Source organism: Varanus komodoensis, unplaced genomic scaffold, assembly GCF_004798865.1.
Source record: "Varanus komodoensis strain SLA01 unplaced genomic scaffold, ASM479886v1 scaffold18_1, whole genome shotgun sequence".
Lineage (NCBI taxonomy): Eukaryota > Metazoa > Chordata > Lepidosauria > Squamata > Varanidae > Varanus > Varanus komodoensis.
The window spans coordinates 3,948,645-3,970,472 of record NW_025335548.1 but is presented as its reverse complement, the minus strand read 5'-3'; the positions used below and the strand labels follow the sequence as shown (position 1 = coordinate 3,970,472).

At 45.1% G+C, this 21,828-nt stretch overlaps 1 protein-coding gene across 6 annotated transcripts in view; it reads right to left on the bottom strand.

Annotated features, from left to right (window-relative positions):
• The window catches only part of ITPRID2 (ITPR interacting domain containing 2), a 67,251-nt gene extending 45,757 nt beyond the window's left edge, over positions 1-21,494 (bottom strand). Inside the window, exons 1-5 of one of the 6 annotated variants that reach the window (XM_044426948.1) lie at positions 21,381-21,494; positions 20,095-20,397; positions 19,325-19,370; positions 1,926-1,975; positions 936-992 (exon numbers count right to left, since the gene is read on the bottom strand). In XM_044426948.1, coding sequence (XP_044282883.1) covers positions 936-992; positions 1,926-1,975; positions 19,325-19,370; positions 20,095-20,302 — 361 coding nt within the window. In that variant the 5' untranslated portion in view covers positions 20,303-20,397; positions 21,381-21,494. Of the gene's footprint in view, positions 1-935; positions 993-1,925; positions 1,976-19,324; positions 19,371-20,094; positions 20,846-20,952; positions 21,165-21,380 lie in introns of those variants that run through there. The other 5 variants (XM_044426951.1, XM_044426950.1, XM_044426949.1 and 2 more) reach the window with 5 other exon arrangements.
• Positions 21,495-21,828: the final 334 nt, after the last annotated feature.

Genomic DNA, 21,828 nt, shown 5'->3' with positions numbered 1-21,828 from the left:
ACACAATGCTCTCCCCTCCATGTCATCCTCACGACAACCCTGCGATGAAGGATGGGCTGAGAGTCCCTGACTGCCTCAAAGTCACCCGGTGAGCTTTGCGGCCAGGTGGGGACCAGAACCTGCATCTGTCAAGTCTCACACCCACACCTGAACCACTGTTCTACGCTGACTACCCCCATATCTGTAAAGCTCAGCTACTGCACCATGCGCCTTCTACAACCATGCCTTGGGCTCTTCAGCAATTACTTCTACTGACAAAATCCCGTCAACCAGATCGCTCTCTACGAGTCTTTCGTGGGAGAGTGGAAGCAGGGGGAACAGAGGCAGCAACCTGGGGTCAGCCGCCTAATGCACCACACCTTACTTCTCATTCCCACGGCTGCAAGCGACTGCAGCTGATTGTCTGCAGCGAGTCTTGCAGCACTCCTCCTCTGCTGGAACATAATTCATCCCCAGAAGAGCTACTGCGGCTCAGTGGTCCAGGGCACTTGTTTCAGATGCAGCAGGCCCCAATTTCTGGTCTCTCCAATTGAAAAAAAAAAAAAAGATGAGACTTTTGTTGGTTTTTGTTTAAAGAAAAAAGATGAGAAGTTTTGTTGGTTTTTGTTTAAGGAAAAGGGAAGAAAGAGAGGGGAATGTTGCAATAATGAAGTTTCAATGTCTTAATGCTTCACTGAAACAGTATGCTCTACTGAAATACACATCCTGCGCTCCAGAACTGGCCCGCGAGTATGCCAAGTTTGCCCATTTCATTGAAAGATATTATCCTTTCTCTTTCTTGCATGTTTTTCCACAGGTTTCTCTTTTCCCTCCTCTTCCTCCCAGCTGACAGACAACATAACCCAGACGGTTCCACTAAAGTAAAAGGTTTAACATATTTGAGGATTCTGACTTGGGGACAAAAGCAATAATCATGCGTTTAATGTTACACCCACCTTCAGCTCCCAGAGATAAGTCATCTTCAAAACTTCCTCCATTTCTCACCAGCATGCCTAGAAAGATGTCAGTTTGGCAAAATGAGCTTCCAGTGTCATGCTTTCCTTCCGAAATTCTGGATTATCAATTTACCACACAGAGCACCAAGTACAATTTTAAAAACTTTAGTATATTAAAAAAAAAAACTTTTTAAAAAGCCCATAATGAGCTTTGGAGACTTGTCTCTACTCTGCAATTCCCCACAGAACACTCAAACTAACAGATATTACTAGTTTGAACATAGACAGCAAGTACTACACAGAAAGGAAAGCAAAAGAACACTTGCAAAGAGTCCTGTTGTCAGGCTAAAGAAAAATGGCCATTTCAAATCAGCCAGTGCTTACATGCCTTTGGTCCCTCCACATCACATTTTCTTCAGTAATGGAAATACTGCATCTTAAGCTAGTCTTCAAGTATCTTACCAGGGAGTTTCAGGCCTAACAAACCGTCTGGAACAAACATCCTTTCTTTCCTCTACACTGAAAGAAAGTTGCTCCGGCTACTACACGGGCTTCTTCTCTGTGCTGTCACTACCTGTAGGTTCTTGTTGTACTTTGAACTTTTGCATTCTGGTTTGCGCAGGTGGTAACTTTTCAGGTGTGGCAAGTTCAGTCAGAGCAAGCAAAGAAAGATTGTACCACAAGGTTGACCTACTTCTCAGTATAGCACTTATCAACTAACTCCCTCTCCCACCCCCTGCCAAGCACCCTGCCCTTATCACTAGGGCAAAACTACTAAGAATTCCTTAACTGTTCGAGTCCCGCATCACTCCCCTCAAGCCTTTCCTATCAGAAATACCGCAAAGGAACAGGTCTATCTCAGCAACTTCCTAACACAATCAACTCAAAGTTATGTTTTGAGTTGTCATTTCTGTAGTTTTGACACAAATCACCCCCCCCCCCAAAAAAACAAAATGAAACAGAAAAGCACTCAAAACATCAGATCCTTACCTTTTAAAGTTGGGTTGCTCTGCTCCTCTAAAGAGGCTCCCAGTGGTGTTCTGCAACCACAAAAAATCAATTAAAAAGCATGCATGACTCTCTTCAAAAAGTTGCTTCTTCACATCCTTCCTTAAAGCAGCAATTTGCTCATATTGGCCACCTCCCCTTCCTGAAAGCACACTCGCATGCGCACGCACACACACAACAGCCTGTGAAGCAAGCTCCTGGAAGGTCAATCACACCAGCTGCAAAAGTCCCAGGACTGCAAACTCAGCAGCCTAACCCTAAGGAAGGAAGGTCTGTGAAATGGAGTTCCCAAGTTAGCATGCACAGGTTTGCCCAGGCAGCCTTTCATAGGCGACAGCTTGAATGTCGTGATGAACAAGCCTTTCAGAAGAAAAACAAGCAATGCTTTAATAGCATCATTACGAAAAACTGGCAGGTAGACTACCCCACAGCAAGGTATTTAATTGACAGTCATTTTACACTTTAAAATATTTGTTCTTCATTTGTCTGTACCTAATTCTGCAAGAATGGGAGCACATGTTAAATTTCAAAAGGAATTAAACACACACATTTTATGTGTGTGCACATATGCTTGTATGTTGCACTTCAAACAAAACTAGAATAAATTCTCTTACCATTTTAGACACTTTGACTTGAATTAAGTATTTTCTTTGTATTCCTACATGACCCAATTTAGAGCACAATTCTAAATTAATTTATTAGCCTCTAAGCCCCGTTGATTTTAGTGAGGCTTGCTTCTGAGTAGGTATGTATATGGTCAGACAGCCAATACCCAAATATTACACCTGGAATTTTTTAAGGAATCCTAAAACAGTAAGACGTTACATAACCAGCAACTTGTAGTTCTCCAGATTTGCTCTACAACTGGCAGGATCCCTCACTATTGACTATGCTGGTCAACAATAATGGGAGGTATAGACCAAAACATCTGGAAGGCAACAAGTCATCCACACCTGCACTCTTCTGTTCCACCGGCCCTCTCTCTGAAAGAATGCAACTCTATGCACATTTAGGCAGAAAGAAGTCCTACAAAGCCAGCATAGCTGGTTAGAAGATGCTGCTTGTCATAGGACTTTTGCCGTCTCAACATGCACATAGCTGCATCCCACGTCTCTCACCTCTTTCAAGCACATGCACCTGCACACACCATCACACGCAGACTTCACTTCTGTGCCATGGCACAGCTGCGGAGGGAAGCAGTTGCAACAGCTGTATCTCAGCTCATGGTCTGGGAACTTTTAAAGCGTCAGATACAACCTCGTAGTGGACAACTGACAACTCTGGTCCTTGAACAGTGTTTCCAGCTGTCCAAGAAGGGAAAGATACACATTGACCAGCCTGCTCTTGCCCCTTGGTGTGCTCTGAAAGGCAATACGCAGAATTCAGAATGCAAGACTTTTCATAACACAAAGGTAAACAGGGTCATCTGGCAAGGCAGAGTAGAATGGAAGAACAGGAGCATTGGAAGGGACCTATAAGACCTTTGCATCCACGCCCCTGCTCCATTTCCACACAGGGTCACCCATCCAGCTGCAGGTCTGTACCTTTCCAGCTTAGCAAAGGTGACCGGACATGCTAGCTCATGTATAGCTATGCAGGCAGGCTAATATCTGTGTACCAACCTGCTGTTAAAGGCACACTAGAGTGGCCAGTGGAAAAGTTGGGAACTCTGCCTTTCGAGGACAAAGACCTGCCTTGTGCATGAATTTACACACAACACATGCCGAAGCCCTGGGGGCAGATCAGGCTAGAAATAAAAATACTTCGGTCTCAACCATTTACCATTGTAAGGACTTTTCCTGAGCTGTTTCTTAGGGCTTCACAACCTTGCAGCTCCATCTGGAAGCAATTCAGTAATTCTGAATTAGTTTAACTCTGAGCATACCTGAATGCTGGTCGCACTGGCTAAGGCAAATGGGAGTTGTAGGCCAAAATATCTGGAGGGCAAGAAGGTGCCCACCACAGACTGAGGGGCAACTGACCACACAGCTTCAGCAGCAGGTCCTTGAAACCTCCCTTCTGGATGTGGACAACCAGTACAAAGTGCCCTACCTGTTCAACTAGGGCACCCTTCCCCAACACGATGCCTGCCAGGTGTTTCAGCCCCCATCAGCCCCAGCCAGCGTGGCCAATGGGCAGGAAAAATGTTAAGAACCAGAGCACAAAACATCTGGACTTCCCCCAACACCAGGCTGGGGAAGGGACATCAAATGGCCTGAACGCCTCTCTGATGGCATCTGGAAACACCTTTGCGTTGACAGGGTGATGGCTCAGAGGAGGAGACTTGCTTTTGTGTTAAACATTTTCAAGCAGCGGCCTTTCTAAAGCTTGGTTTTAAGCAAGCACACTATTTGTTTATACCACAGCCTGTTAACGGCTCTTTGAACATTCTTCTCTGCTTCTTTAGTGGCTGCTTCAGGATGCCTGGCTGTGTTTCCAGAGCCTTCCTATATTCTGGCATTGATGATACCCGTGTTGGCTGGTAGGAAGATGGTAAGTGAACAGCACCGTTAGCCTTTCACCTCTAGAGCCCATTAACAACTACCAGTAAAACAGCCCTGTCAAACAGACTCTCTGCTTGCATTCTCCACATACAGGCAGCCCCGTAAATTATCTCACTACGATGAAAGCCTGAGCCACAGGGGCGGGGGAACTGTCTTTTGCCGTGAGTTATGTGAGTGTAATAGCAGGCGGTGGAATAAAGGCTCCTGTAAAACTGTGGCATAGCTGTGACTGAACTGCTGAGACGGGCAGCCAGGAATACTTGCGCGCCACAATCCACGACATCTCCTGTGCCTCACTTCCGAGCTGCAGCACTGGCGTCTTGCTTGGCAGGTCTCGGGCCCGGCCAGCCACGCTTGCACTTACCACCGCAGGCACTTACTAGCTGGCACAGTCATCCTGTGAGGACGGCCATGAATGTTCTCGCTGATACCGATCGATGCATTGATTTCCCCACCCTGTTCCTAGGGTGCCCGACAAAACAAGCAGCTCACACATCCACAGGGCTTGGGCAAGCCAACATCCCCAGGGACCAGTTGCTCAACTACAAAATGGAGATAGCAGCACTACCCTGTTTGGAATGCCTTTGAGGATTCCGGGGCTTTTTAACTTTTTTAAGGAGTAAAGTCTCTTGCTCATTAGAATATCTTTAGCAATGGTTGCCTTGTTTAAAATGGCTTGTGGGGAAAAAAAGGGCAAACCAACCAACGTCGTGACCCAAGAAAAGCCCAGCCTGGCTCCTTTGTTATCCAACTCCCAGCCAGGATAGCAGCTCTTTATTTATTTATTTAAAACATTTGTATGCCACCCAATTGTGCGACAGCACCTCTGGCCGGTTCACAATTACAAGATAAAAATACAATAAAACCAGTAACAGCATATTAAAAACTGAATAATGATAAAATGCAAGCAAAAATAGGAAACAAAGGTCAAATGGCATTAATTATTAAAATACAGTTTCCTATCTGTCTCTGCCATCACTAACAGCCATGCAAGCAAGCCCAGAGTTAATGCATGCAAGTCATTTATGGCAGACCAACAGCCTGAAAACGGAAGAGATGGAGAGCAGATCCATACTCATTCACTTCAGAAAAAAGTCCTTCCTTATTTGCCAAGAGGCAATCTGTAGTTGTCACAGGTGAGAGTGCAGCGAGCTACTTAAATTAAGTAAAGCTACAAGGCAAGCATAGATAAACAGGCCCTTCTTTGATCACCACTTTACTTCCATGCCAGGAAGAGCTGAACATTTCTGGCTTTCGTGCAACCGTACAAGCATAAAGAAGCACTAGTTCCTTAAAGAGGACTAGGCCAAAAGCCACTACCAGGCGCTCCAGGCTCCAGGGGGAAGTCCACTTAGCAACTCACAAGGCTGCCCAAGGTGGAGTAAGCAGAGTTGCTCTCAGCCCCATTTCTCAAGCAAGATGTTCTCCCACTGAGCTACAGCCCTGCTCCTACATCAGCCTTTTCCAGCAGGCTCACTTCCAGAGGTTCAGGACTTGAACTCCATCAGTCCCTGCCAGCGTGAGGAATGGGCAGGAATCATGCGAGAAGCAGCCCAAAACATCTGGAGGGCATCCAGTTGTGGCAGGCTGACACCCTGAACACCGGTCAGTGGAGGGTGCCTGTGTGAGGCTGCTTAAGCCACAAGGCAACATGTGGCATAACTGCCAAACGGGGAGCCCTTCTCCCCACCTGTCAACAGAGGCTTGAAAGGCACCAGGGCTGAACAATCCAAGAATCCTAACTTGGCTACCAGACTACAATTAAGAAATCACCTGTGTTCTTGTGCCGGCATTTTACAAACCCCCCATTTCCTCCAAGACCCACTTCTGGGCCTAAAAATACATGGGCATACCCCATGCTTTCCCCCTTGCCGCACCACTGAATGTCTTTCCTAAAAAGCTCTCTGCTTTCAAACAATTAAAGACCGCCTTGGCTAAGGGATTTCCTCAGTTTTGCTTCTGTGTGAAGTAGATACAGGAGCAGGGGTGGTAAAACCAAAGCCTGGCATCCACCTTTGGATGCCACTTTCAGCGACATCTTTTCTTTGACTAGTGGATTTCTTATTTAGCTATGAATAGGGCTTGCACAGTAAGTTGAGCGAGCATCTGAATGTTCTTTTTATATTGACCTAGCAGTCTCCACTGCGTTCAACAGAATCATTGCTCCCCTTCTGCCTGTCTGCTGTATTTCAGTTATTGCTTTTGTTCAACTTCTCAGAAAAGAAGATCCTACTAAACTAACCAGCCTTTTCCATATTATCTTCAGGAAAGGTAACCATTCGGTTCAAGTGGAAATGCTTGTTTTCTGAAATTACTATAATACATTTTTAGAAAACCAGAACAGAAGAGGAACTTCTGCAAAGTCCTGATATCACTAGAAGGAAATGCACTATGCATTCAGATTAAGAGGCAGCATGGGGCCCAAAATTCTTATAATTCTGCAAAGAAAAGCAGCAGTTCCTCTTTCCAGATGAAGTGCTGTCGACAGTGCATTTGGAATAACTCAAATGCACAAGGAGATGTTTTAATTACAGAGTCACTGGCCCCCATCCAGTTCACAGATACCTGTTTGAACAAGAATCCTTGACTTAGTGTGCCTGGGCAGAGAAGAGCACGGGGCTCCTTCATTTTTAATGGCTACGTAGAAGACGGATTTGAGCGGGAATAGCCTGCACAGCAAACTAGACCCACTGAAATTCACTTTTTTTAACAGAACTATTTAAGGTGTAGGAACGCCGTCTTCTACAGGCATGTGGCCTCCATAACCATACTTGATACAAACCAAACTTACATTTTGGAAAATAAAGGACTATGTAAACTGAAAAGCAGAGGCACTGATGATTAATTTTTGTTCTATTCCAGCAGTCACTCTGCTTCTTTAGCAAGCAGACATTCCCTACAAGTACTTCTGCACATTTTCTTTACTGCAATACATAAGAACAAGTGTATTGTGCCAATCAAGTTATCCTACCATCTTTTAGCATGGTTGTAACTTAACACTAAGGGTTCATCTAGATTATGTACAGCACAATCGCTCAGAAACAAAACAGACACCATGCTAAATCTGCATCTAGATAAGCAGATGCAGACTGGCCTCCTCACACTTGCTCTGGAGTAAAAATAAGGGGACGAGACATTGCTGCTGGTGCAGATTTCAGGTAACAGTTGTCTGACCACTCCCAAACAAGTCCTGCTATATACACTGGGACTCACTCTTAAGTTAACATGCCCATGATTACCTTCAAGACACTTTAATTTCCAGGACAATCAACAGGATTTAAGCAGGGTAAATTTCAGAGGACTGCACTCCGGGCTTGCAATCACAAGTTTATGTAGATTTAGCTGTACTAAATACAACTCCATCCTGTGCAGTTACATGTGCCTAAGCCAGCTGGTGTCAGTGGGCAGAAGCAGGTCTAACTCTAAAGACCTTGCTGCAACGTTTTATTTTTATTTTTATTTATTTATTTATTAAAACATTTTTATGCCGCCCCATTCGCCGAAGCCTTGGGGCGGCTTACAACAAAAAATTAAAATAACATTTTAAAATATATACAATAAAATACATATATATATAATATAAAACAAACACTATAAAACAAGCCGCCCTGGCCAAATAAAATTCAATAATATTAACATTTAAAATACTGCTTAAATAAAAAGGACTTCGCCTGGCGCCGAAAAACAAATAATGACGGCGCCAGGCGGACCTCTCTGGGGAGCGCATTCCATAACTTAGGCGCCACCGCTGAGAAAGCCCTCCTCCGAGTAACCACCCTCCTAACTTCTTCCACGGAGGGCTCCCGGAGAAGGGCCTCTCCCGCCGATCTCAGGGGGCGGCTGGGCATATAAGGATGTAAGCGCTCCTTCACTGGACATTAGTCATAATGACACTATACAAAAGTGTTGTTACAAAACACAATCCACTACTACCAGCACAAGCTTCTTAGATGGCCATTAAAATAAATTAGCACTGGCACAGTTCTTCTGTGTCTTCTGTAAATAGTTTCCGATTATATTGTCCATCATCACTATTATTATACTTATATTTTTCTCTTGCAAGGAACCCAAGGTAGCTTGCAAGGCTCTCCTCCTCTACATTTTATCCTCACAACAACCTTGTAGGGTAGGTGAGTCGGTGAGTCAGTGGCTGGCCCAAAGTCACCTAGTCAGCTTCACGGCTTAGCAGGGACCAGAATGCAGACCTCCCAAATCCCACACTGGGCAGATGCATGGCAGACGAGGCTATCAGCATTGCGGGCCGTGCACTACCTCCTTTACCAGATGCCTCCCCACACCAGCTGCTAAGGAGCTTGGGCAGGAAGCGGGTCTTTCTCTAACCACTACACCATACTGGCACTCACTGATAGGTTATCCAATGTGTTCCTGGAAGAGTCTATCTGAAAAAATACTAACCTGAGTTTAAAATGAGAATATGGCTACACCTAGCAAATATTTATATTTTCTGTTGTTTGAGCATGAAAATTACATTATCTTGTATAATTCCTTATTTGCCCATAAATTTAGGGCTGAATTTGTTTCTCATCGCCGGATGTCCCTTCTGGGTTTTTTCCATGCTTAAAGCTAAATAAAATTACTACGAGGAAACAACTTTAGTTTTGTTTGTGTGCCTGAGTAATGGTTTTTAGGACAAAGTGCTACAAGATAGATGTTTGAAGCCAATTTCCAAGCCCTATCAGTAACATGAATAGATCCATTTTTGTGGTTTTTCAGAGTAGTTCACAGCAAAACTCAACATAAATGTTCAAAAACTGCTTGCGGGGGGACGGAAGGCTTTCCCTCTGTCAGCAGCATTCCTGCTTCCTTAACAGTTGTACGATAGGCAAAATTTCAACAGGCAGCAATGTTTTCCAGCTGGGCTTCTATATGGAATGACAGGCACACGTGCTGAATTTTTTCAAGTCACACAGCAGTTAAAAGGAAAACTCTCCCACAACCTGTGACCCATAAAGCCAGGGCAGATGGTGCTAACCACTAGATGTGGGTTGTGCAGCCCTAACAGGTCTTTGACAGACACCCTGCAATCACCACCGTTTCTCTTTTTTTGCAGTTAGGCAAATGACAAAAGCAGTCATTTCAAGAGCCTGGGGAGCCAACAGACATGGCTCCGTGATTCATTTGGCTCCGAAGGACACAAGGTGGAGTCCTCCTCATGGAACAAAAACAAGAAGCAAATCCAGTATTATGTGAACCTGGCAAAGGAATCCTGCACATGCCTACACAGAAGAGCGCACCTGAGTTATATGGGACACACTTCCTAGGAAGCGTGTGCAAGATGAGGAATGCAGGAGCAGCCGCCCTTGGTCAGACCCAAGGCTGTACCAGCCCGGCATTTCATTCGCACAGTGACCGACCAGGAGCCCGTATAAAGACCACAGTGGGACACGAGCCCAAAAACGCCCCTTGCTTGTGCTTCCCTGCATGCTGCCTGCGGGCATGACCATCATGACTTGCACACGGACAGTCTTATCCTCCAGCATTGAACAGCTCATGGGCACAATCCTATGCTTGTTTAGAAGAATGAACGTCCTACAATTCCCAGCATGTCCAGCCAATGGTGCAGGCTGTAGGACTTCCTTCCTCGTCTTAACACACAGGATTGCACCCTAAGAGGCTTGGCTGCAAACCAGGAAGTCCCCAGTGCACATCTTGGTCTGCCATTTACTCACCAGACACACTTAGGTAAGCCAATTGTAATCTGCCTTATGGGGTTGTTGCAACGATTACAGCAAGATAATGCAGAGCACTTTGACCGCTTGAAAGAACCATATAGATGCTTGATCTTATTACCATTAAAGCAAACAGAATTGGTAAAAAGGAAAAAAATAAGAACTTGCTTTAGGACCAAAAGCAAAGACAGAAAAAACATTTCTGTCCTAATTTGCAAACAGAGCAATCTGCTGGGGCTTTAGCCTGCAGGGGAGATATGCCACTTTCTGTGCGGTCTGCTTCTTAAGTTGAAGAGGAGAATGCAAAGGAGAGAGGGGAAAGGGGCTGCTGCTACTTAACAGTGATGACAAAGCAGTCTATATATGCTCAGAGGCACTGCAATATTAACTGTTATTTCTGCTTAAGTATTGGTTGTCTCTACTTGGGCTAGTTACTTCTTCAGCTGTAACATGCAGAAAATGCAACCGAAGCAGTAAAATGTAATCAATACGCAGCACTTTAGAAATGGCATGAACACAGTCTGGTGCATCTATGTGTCATAAAGGGTGTGATTCTTCCCCCTCCTGGCTGGCACGCGCACTGGGTGTCAGCTCCTTCCTCCAGTCAGACCACTGACTGTAGCCATTAGCTGAGCCACTGTAATGTCATGAAGTCTTGACTGCTACCGGATATGCTCAAGCAGAAACCATCTGTAACTAGAATGAGCCACAACTAAGTTACTGAAGAAACTGAAAGGTCAGTGTGGCTTGGAAAAATCTCACACAAGGCCTAAGGAAGAAGAGGCGCTTGATGGGTCTTAGATACGGAAAACAAACAAGCTGAGCCACACAGCCTGGACTTCCAGCTTTCCACAGAATACCATCATTGGCCATTGTCTTCCAGGGACATGTCCTGTTACCATTTTATCTCTGCATTTCTACAGAGGGTTGCCTGGGAACACAGAGCACGAAACCAACTTTCTCTCAGAGGTGTTAATGGCAACTACACTGAGATCACCCTCTTGACGTGGGCATGGGAGGAGGGCTGTGGTCGCTAAGTGAAAGATGCCCTTCCTGAGTGGAAGAGAGGGAGGGAGAAATGCAAAGTTGAGGCAGGAGGAAGGCCCAGGAAATATAGGAGCTACAGAAAAGTGCCTGTAGCTCCTATATTGGCATGTGCTGCTAAAGCAGAACAGGTTAGCATGTGCTGCTAAAGCAGAAGTGGATGGAGCTGCTGAAAGCTAAGAAGCCTAGAACATGGTGGCTGGAAGGAAGAGAGCTGGAGCTCAGCCTAGGGTGCCTCCTGGGCTTGCCAAAGGTCAATCCCTGCCATCTCCAGGTAAGGCTAGAGAGGAATTCTGCCTGAAAGCCTGGAGAGCCACTGCCAGGCAGGGAAGGCAAAACTGAGCTGGTGGCCGGGCCAGAGATATGACTCCGGATGAAGGTCTGGAAAAGGCTCCAGCGTTCCTCTAGGAAAAAGGCAGGGAGGCGAAGAACAGAAATCCAAGGGAATGACAGAAACCAAAGCAAGAGAAGGAAGGCAGCTACGGTTAAAGAAAACCTGGCTTGTGGAGAGAAATGACTGCTTGATGCAAAAAGGGAGGAGGCGGGGGAAAGACAAGCAAGGAGGGCTTGCTGTGTTTAGCAAACTGAAAGGTCGAGAAAGCCAAAGAATGGGAGGAAAGACGACAAACTCACATGACAGACCACACAGTGCACTTTAACATGTAATAAAATGAGACAAGCCTCTTCCACATACCACTTTCAGCTCTTCAGAGGAAGGGTGGAACACAACCACAATAAATAGAGAAATATGACTAACCAGTCCAATTTTTGGCTACAGGCTTCAGTAACGTTGGCCTTTAACTGCACCTACATGTGTTGCCATCTCTGCACAACCAGTACATGCTCATATAAGTTGTGCCTTACATACTCTTTCTTCTTCAAGAATACATCCTTACCAGGGACTAACCGCATTATCCAGGCAAGCTTGTAAGAAGACATTTTGTGGCAGGCAGCTGAAGGTTAGACATATCCTATACATGCCTGCGGAGAAGGAAAGCCCTACTGAGTTTAAAAGCACTTTTCCCCATGAAAGTGTGTGTTCAGGATTTCAACTTGAGAGCATCAGTAAATCTCAATGAGAACATATGTAAAGTCCTAAGCTAAAAACAAGGAAGGATCTCGAAGAACCTTAAAGACTAACAGACTGACTGGCACATGACCTTTTGTGGAAGAGAACCCACTTCATCAGATTCAAAATGTTTATGCTGCTACACAGCCATAGTCCTAAACACACTTACTAGGAATAAATCTGATTGGATCATGTGGAGTTTAGTTCTTAGCAAATACACATGAGACCATACTGGTGCCATAAGAATGTTTGGGTGTTCTTTGCTAAAAGAGACTAACACTGAGTACCATTTTTTAGTAGAAAGACTGGATACACATCACAATACATCGATAAAAATAAAAACTTGGCTATCCCTCTGAAAAGACCACTAATAAAACTCAATGTTTAAGGCATGCATATTAAAACATTTTTAATTGTAGTTACATTTTATTTCACCAGCAAATATGCCCAGGCACATGTATTGATTACAAAGGTCGTCTCTGAATGGCCACAAGGACTGTCAATTACAATACAAGAGGCACAACTTCTTGGCGGTGGCCCTGTGTCTGCAGAACTTCTTTCCTTTAGGACCATAAAGACAACCTTCAGTGCAGGCCTCCAAGTATGTCTTGAAGATGCATTTGCTCAAATCTTTCTTTAACCATGTTTTTATGTCCCTAATTCCTGAGACCTGGTACTCCTTTATACTACTGGATTTCTACGTTTTAGACCAGCGAATGATTTCTACATTTTAGACCAGCCAAATGATTTCTCTTGAATGTGATTTTCTTATACACTTTTTTGTGAAGTTTATACCCTGAAAGATCCCATGCAAATTCTTTACTTCTTTAATTAAATAAAATATTCTGTACACAATTATCTGCCTTTGCACTCTTTGATCAACATGGTGAAAGGAAAAGGAGATTTATTTTTTACTGAGCAATTGTGTGTGTGTGGGGGGGGGGGGCGGGGGGAGAGAACACAAATCTAACAACCTGAGAGAGGACTTCTGTTCACACAACAGGATTTCTGCCCTCTCTTCCTCCTTGCAGCCCCTCTCTCCAAATCCTTTCCAGGGAGACCCCCCAACTTTCCAGAGGAGATTCTGGGGGCATATTGGGGTAGTTTGCTGGAGGAATAGCCTCCCTCCCCCACACACAATTCATTGAAAGAAGCTATTTCATCTGGAGAAGGAAAACTGGACACTACCTTCTGTAAATAAAGAAGTGAAGCTTACTTTAAAGAAAGGAATGCAAAAAGTCTGCGAATGGGTCTAGAATTTCCCCTGGAGCAAGCAGGTCCCCAAAGGCCCCTCTCCCCAGTGGCCCTGTATCCAAAGGGGAGAACACAGATGCAGCTGCCTTGAAACTTTATCCTCAAACAGTACCATAGAATGAACATGGTTACTTAAGCCATGCTGGCTAGAAGATGCTAGGAATTTGGGGACTGTTTTCTGTGTAAACATGCATAGGATTGAGCTCTTACTTTTGAAAAGTAAGCAGCTAGAAGGCATTCTAAAACTAACCCATTCCCAAGTTCGTCTATTGACCTTTACATAGCTTTCAAGTTGGACACGTGCACAGACACCACACTACAACCTGTGTATTCTGGCTTGAGACTACAGCCCACTGAACTCAGTAATGCTGCCTTCTGCTTTAGTAGTTTGGCTTACATAATTTCCATTTCCATCTCAGAAAGATGAAAAGAGATCAGGACTTGAGCTTTATAATAACTTCAGAAGTAAAATATCAGCACAGCTTTCATCCTCCCTTAGCCCCAGGGCAAAACTACAGTGATTTCAAGGTTATGGTCTATGCCTCCCCCGCCTCCTGAGTACAACAAAGCTTTATACAAGCATCTACACAGGATTTATAGCTAGGACAAATTATTTGCATTTAGCGCAAATGATGAAATTAACACTTCCATAAATATGAACGAAACGAACTCTTGCTATCTACCTTCCTTCACTGAAGAGTGCATTTTGAAGGCATTCACCTGATCATCACAACCACTTTTTACAGCAGTGTAAAAAGAGACCATTTCCTCCCTTGATAATTGCTCATACAAAGGAGTGGGAGAAGGGGAGGGGGAGGGAGAAAAGCTTCACCCTGAGCTGAATATGAGTAAAATATCGGAGGTGGAGCAGTCACTGACACCAAAATCGCTGCTGTTGTGGATTTTTGTGTAACTTTGTTCACACCATCTCTTTAAAGATGCATAAGGAAGCCCCTAAATGTTAGGCCAGAGAAGGCTGTGCACAGCAGCTGGGGACACCATTTAATTATTATGGGATGTCTCCCCAATGTGGTCTGCCTGGCACCCATCTTCAGCACCAGTTTAAGACTTTCCTTTCCTCCCAGGCCATGTGATAATATATGATGGGCCTTTTTAATGCCACTTGCTTTACTGGGTCCTGAAGTTTTACAGCTTGTTTCTTTCTTTCTTAAAGCTGTTTTATCAATTTTACATTTCCAAAGATTTTATGTCTTTTTAGCATGTCCTATTTTGGAGGTTTAATATTTGTGAGCTGCTGAGAAAGCTTTCACTACTGGGAAGTATAGAAATGAAATAAAATGACACAAGTGAGTCATGAGAGAGTCAACCTGACTTGTCATTCTGTATGGAAACTGTATGGAAAACTGTATGGAAAATATAAGCCTACAAGCGACTAAGCCCTCACCCCAGAATCTATGGAAACATTAATTACCTCTTCAAGATGCCAGCAAGTAATCAGAACATTCAAGTAGCATTTCTTTCTCCCTCCCTCATTTTCGACATTCTAGATGGAGGAGTTGTTTACAATAAGTCAACACAATATGCCAGATCTAAATTACAAGCTTTTCCTGCACAGCAAGCATTAATTCCTTTCAATTAATTCCAGACCCCACTATGGCCCTGCCTACAAAGAAATGGTGATTCATGTATCATTGTTTGGGACCAGCCTGCTAACAGAATCCTGAAAAGAAAGTAGAAAAGCTGCATAAAAGCAATTCTCCCTAAGTACTATGGGAGAAGAATATATTCAAGGTATTCCATTCTTACATGTGGCTCCCAACTACCTTGCACCAAGGAAATATTCTTATTGTTTCTTTCATTCCTATACTGTCCATATCAGAAGCTCTCTGGGTTGTATATACAGTCCATAAAATGAGATGATAACAAACAATAAAATATAAAGTCGGAAAAAATTAGAACAGGTTTTTAAATTAAAGTTTAGAACAGCTAAAGACTGATGATAAAACAGACAATAACAAGGAATAGTAGATCACATCCACTGGTACTTGGTATCAGCAAAGCTGGGGAACCAAATACAATTCAGTGCAACCATTAAAGTAGGGGTTGGGAAGTTTACTGGAAGAACCAACCATTTTGCATGAGATTCCAGCAAGGGCTTCTAGTTCTAGGTACTTCCAGACATGGCTTCTACTTCCTAGAGCAATTCTGGCTTTTCTTTAATGAATTTTCTGTGGTGAAAGGTGAAGTCGTGGGAAAACATGGAATGGCTGGAAGCTGATGACACTATTATCTGGATTCCTTGCAAAATTCCATAAATGAGGCAGAGGGATGGCCCCACAAAAGCCTCACCGGGAAGTGGCAGCACCTCACTTACCTAACACAACAATTAAGAGTTCCTCCCATATTAAGTTGCTAAAAGGTTCTCTTGGAGGGGATTAGATGGATAGCACCTAGAAGACACCAAGAATTAAACAAGCCCCAAGCTTGTTTAACCCATGATGATAATGCAAACCAGTTCCTGGGGTATGCCCACCTGCATGAGCCAGTATTTTGCACCTCTGGTTGGTGGACCTCAAGGGTCTAGAAAACGGGGAAAAAATAGGATGCATTCCTATGCACGTTTAGACAGGAATAAAACCTGCAACTCCCAGCATGCCCTATCTGGGGCATGCTGGGAGTTGCCACCTTAATTAAATCCAGCAAGTCTGCTCACATCTACACTATGGAAACTGCTAACATTGCAGACAATTTTTCTTCTCTAGCAGCTGCAGAAACTTAATCAGAAGTCTGAATCCTTAAACAAATTTGAATGCATCAGACCATGATTTCTACATGCAAATGTTGAATTTTGAAGTTCATATTCAGGAGCATTTATTTATTCTGTATGAATTCCTGATTTTGATGAAGTTTTATGTACAGCAAGAAAGGAAGACACTGAGCATAATTGCTAGAGATAACTCACCAATATATGACATGCAAAGAATAAAGCCCACAGCTCACATATAATATTTAATGTATCCAATTAAGTAAACTAAAGCCCATGAAATGTTATGCCATAATAAATGTATTAAGTCATTAAGTGCCATGAGTGTCTCTATTGTTTTAACTCATACATAAAAGTAATACTTGAGAATAACCCTCCGTATCTCTTTGCAGTAGCATATTTCCAGCATGCAGATATCGTACAAGAACAGAATTATCTAATTTTGAAGTTTTGCAAGGCATCTAGGTTGAAGAATTATCCCAGAAGTAACTGGAATTCTTGCTCTTGGCTCCTCAAAGCTTTTAAAATCCCCTTTTCAAAGCTGGGGGTGCAGCACAGTTTCCTCTGCTCATCTGTTTTAATTTAAGAGAAATTAAATTTATTCCAATGAGAGGGGAAAATGCTAATTAGGCTTTTCTGATAGCTATAGCTCAAAACCAGCCCTAGCCAAAATGATAAGGCCGGGTTGCAGGTTTGGGAACTCTCTCTCTCCTTCTCTCATTCTAATTGGTTCCCACACTAGCTTTTTTCTGATAAAGCAAATCACAATGTCTATTTTATCATAATACAATCAAAGAACCGTAGTGACAGACCCACCTAATGTTCTGTGTAAACTAACCTCCCAGAATACTTTTCAAGATCAGAAAGAACAACAGTGATCACGACCAGCATCCACAGAACTATGTCAAGCTCAACCAAACTTTGGACGATTTAGAATTATTTGTTCTGAGCAGTCAGTTCCCAGCTCCTAACATAACTTCTGTTTGAAAGTTCTTTCTGTTTCAATATGTGTTCTTCCAAATTCCAAATTCTGCCTGAAAAACACTCTTACTAGCTGCACTGTTCTTTGAGTCCTGGCTAATAAGAAAAATAGCTTCAATTAACTTATTATGAGTTCAAAAAGTTTGGAAAAATGAAGGGAACATGCAACGGGTCTTGAAGGGGCCAGTGAGACTTGCCAACAAAAAACAACAAATCCCAAACATTGTTTTTATGTGCTACATTCATTTTATTGTTGTAGTTACATATATATCCCACCTTTCCACCAAAGATGATGATTAAGGACGTTAATCATAATAAAAGTGAAAACCAAATGCAATGGAAGCGTAACATTAAAAACACAACAATAATAGAACCAAATAGTGCCCAGCCCAATGACACCCCCCTCCCAGTTTCTAGATCATGTATATAGAATTGATCACTTTGCACTCGTTGCACTGTAAGTGAGGGGAAGCTGCTCTTGTGCACCAGGTCTGCTTTTGAATCCCTTTGCAGCAAGGCATGCAGAATGCAAACAGAGGTAACCAGAAATAAAGAGGTACTAAGCCTGTTTCCAATTGGTAAATTAAACCTACCCCCTGCAACAAAGACATGATTTCCTCCTCCTCAAATAACCGGTTTGTTTCTTGGGTCTCTTCCTGTGCTGTTAAGGCTTGTTTTAAAAATCATCCCCTTAATTTAAAAAGAAAGCATTGACAAGGGCTTCCAAAGTTGTATGAAATCTCCACAGTAGACAGAGATATTGAACAGCTATAAATTAGCTAGGTGTTGTTATATTTTCATCCTAGTCTTTCTCCAAAGAGCTTTGGGAGCAGAAATGGTTCTTCTCTATTATCTTCCCGACAACCCTATCTGCTGGGTTCTACAAAGAAAGAGTGCCTGGCCTGAGGCCACTCAGATGTGTAAAGATATAAACCTGAATCATTCCAGTCTAATCCAACAGCTGTCCCCAACCTGGGCCCCTTCAGAGGTTCTGAACTTAAGCCCCAGCCAGCACAGCCAAATGTCAGGAATCTGGGAGTTGCAGTCTAAAACATCTGGAGGGCACCAGGTCAGAGACGCCTGCTCTAATCACTACAGCACAATGGTTCGTGGGAGCATTGTGGCATTCCTGAAGAGAAAGCCTGCTCCTTGGCCAGTGCAAGTGTACCCAGTACTAAGTGATTTCAGACTCATCACTCTAATCAAGTTCATTCCTCAGGAAATCGAATGAAGCCTTTTTAATAACACTGGGCAGCGCATCGTCTTATCTAAAGAATGTGCGCCTGGAAATGTAATCGATGTGCAATGAATTCTTTTCCGTATAACAGCCCTGAGTCTAAAGTGGATTTCTTCCCAGTCTAGAAGCTAGATTTCACACATGCTTTACAAGCATGGAAGGAAATCCAACTGGTTGTAGTGGGATTTACTTCCTGGTACAAGTTCTTAGCACTGCAGCCTAAATGCACATAAGATCACAGGTGAAAGCATGAAAGAGAGCGATGCTATGGACGATGGCCTTTGTTTCTGTAAATGTTCTGTTCTCAGACAACCCTTCTGTGTATGCACTGTGTAGCGTGTCTTTATGACACAGACCCTGCAATCCCAAAAGAGCAGCTGCTGTTTCCTGAACAAAATAAACTGTAATCCAAACAACACTGACCAAGCATTTTCCTTTTACTCCCCCTCTCTCTTTCTGTTGAAAGCACAGTCATGTCTGTTGAAATGTAAGCACAATCCAGTACAAAATACTTGAACTTACTGAAACAGTTGGCTTGAGCGTGCCTCTATAAACCTGATCCTAGACTTGTTTACTCAGAAGTACACCCCACTGGCATCCTCCCGGTCCTGGCATGCACAGGATTGTGTTCTATGGTCTTAAACCTAATTACTTCTTAGAGGAGATGGGGGGCGAATTGCCATAGCAGTCCACAGAATTTATTTCAATGCAGCACTGTTTGGGACTGGCTCTTAAGAGGACTACTGAAGAGATTGAAAATGACCTCATGCCAAAGTTTTAAGTACTCTAGAGGAACCAGGATGGGACTGGCACAGATCAGACCTAAAATGAAAGAATGTATTTAATTACTGTACCATGCATTACAAGAAGTACTCACCTACAGTCTTTAAGCCATATTGCAATCTTTTCATTTGGGATACTGCCTGCAGAATAAGGAGAAAGGGGTCAGAAAGGAACAGGAGATAAGGAACTTAACTGATGAACAATGCATTTAAAATAGTCAAAAATCTGCCAAACATATTTCTTATTCATGGCCAAGAGTTCATTTAATTAAATGTCCTGTAAAAATGTCAAGGCACAGCTTCAATAGTTATTAGGGTATGGGGCCAAATCCCGTAACATTTCCTTAATTTTTCTAGAAAACCAGAAATGATAAAATTGGAACTGTTTCAGCCTGTCCCTCAACTGAGGCTGAATCCCTCAATCTTCCTAATGAACACACCTTCTCAATTTCAATTAGTAAAGGAACTTCGGATATAGAAGACTGTCAGTGTGGCAGGATTCACCCTCTAGTAAGTGTTCGATATTGGGAGCCAGTCCTAACCACACAAGTGCGGCCTTCGAAACCACCCCCTCCCTTTCCTCAATTGTTCAGCCGCTGTTACGGCAGACACAAAAGGAGGAGGTCGGGACACTTGAAAGGCTGGCGAGCCCGTGCTCTGCGGCACAGGCTTCGGGGACGTCATCAGACGCGGTAAGCCTCGGGTCCGGCGTGCGGCGGGTTGCGCCAACCTGCAAAGGCTTGTGCCACCAGTCAGCCCGTTTGCCTTTCAGGTGACACAAGCCCCCGGGTCGTTAGCTTTCGGGTGGTTCCCAACTGTGGGGAGGCGAGCGGAGTGAAGCGAGAAGAGGACCGACAGGACAGACCTCCTTCGGCAGCCAAAGACAACTTTCCACCGGCGATCTCCTGCTCCGGGGTCAGATCTGGCGAGAGTCGCTCCGCTTCCGACGCTTGCCAAGAGTCTCTGCTTTTCGCCCAGGCCTTTCTCTTCTGAGCAACCCCTTGCCACTCGCTGTCGACTGCAGCTGACGCTGCCACCTCCGCTGCCACCTCCACTACTTCCTCCTCCTCCATCAGGAGCCCCAGATTTCTGCTGCCGCTGCTCTCGCAGGCTCACCCCCTGGTCTTCACACGGCCGCTGAGCCCAGCCGCCGTCGAACGCCACCAACCTGAGGGAAAAAAAAATGTGTGTGTGTATGAGTGTGCAAATCCGGAGGCGGGTCGGTTTCCCGGGCTGCGGGAAGCGGCTCGGCTGAACTTCGGCGGCGCGCCCGCGCGCGCGTAGACAGCAGCCAACTCGGTGGCGAGTTCTACAAAAGTTGCACCGGAGACGCCGCAAGCAGGCGGAGGAGCGCGCGCGCGCGCGCTTGTGGGTGGGTGTGTGTGTGGGGGGAGCGACCTAGCTCATTAGCCCCGCTGGGACCAGCCGCTGTGAAGAACATCCAACATCTGTACAGCACAGTTGGCGGAAAGCATCCAGCAATAGTAGCAGTCCCTTCCCTAGGGCATGCCCAATTCCCACAATCACTTTTCCGCCTCGTAGGGCTCTAAAACAAGGACCGAATCGATAGCAAAGGCGCTGGGAGAAAAAGCGGGGGGAGAGGTAGGAAAATAAATAAGCTAATTTTCCGTTTGCTAGCTCCCGGCCGCGACGAAATTATCAAAAAGACCCTTGCCCACAACTTCCTGGTTGTCTTGTTTCCCTCCCTCTCTCTCAGTCATACCGGAACACTCCGCCGCCACAACTCGCGCGCAGTCAAAATGAGGAGCAGCAGCAGCAGCAAAACGCACGAAAGCATGCAGAGCTTTACCGAGAAAGCCCGATTCGGCCCGCCCGAGCTGAAGCAGGGACAGCACGCGCGGAAACCCGAGAGTTAATCATCAATCAGGGTGTTCCTCTTCCTTTGGGAAAGGGATAGGGGGCAGGATCCGGATTTGGGAGGAGGATCCTAGCGACTCCAGAGCCGAAGCGGTAGTGTCATAATTGCTGTGGGGAGGGGACGGCTCCGGTGCAAAGCAAGACTCCCGCCGGGCTCCCTCTCTCGGCCGTCTGCAGCGGCGGAGAGAAGTCGCTGTGCCGCCCCCATCTCCGCAAGGTCGCCGGGAGGGAGCCCGAGCCGCGTCCCGCAGGGACAGCGCTGCACTCACGTACTGGGTTGCTTCTCCGCCCTTGCCGCGCTGCCGGGCTCCGAGGAACCGTGGCGACGAGGGCGCCTCGCCCCGACTTCCTCATACCTCGGCCACTGGGAGACAAGTCGGCGGCTGCTCCGACGACTGCCGCTCCTGCACCCACGTGATGGAACCCGAGACCAGCGGGGCCCGGGACTGCCCTCGTCTCCTCTCGCTCTTGGTGCCGCTTCGAAGCATCCCTGGCCGGGAGGCGGCGGGACCACCCGTCTCGGCTCCTGCCCTCCTCGGGGACTACCCCCTCCCGCTTCAGTAACGGGGCAGCACTTCGCAAAAAGAGTGGAGGGCAGAGAAGGAAGTTTAGGGCGCAATCCTATGCGTGCTTAGACGGGACACACTCGGAACTCCCTTCACCGGCTGGGGAATGCTGGGAGTTGTAGGACTTTTCTCTTTTGTTCAGGCACGCAGGGAAC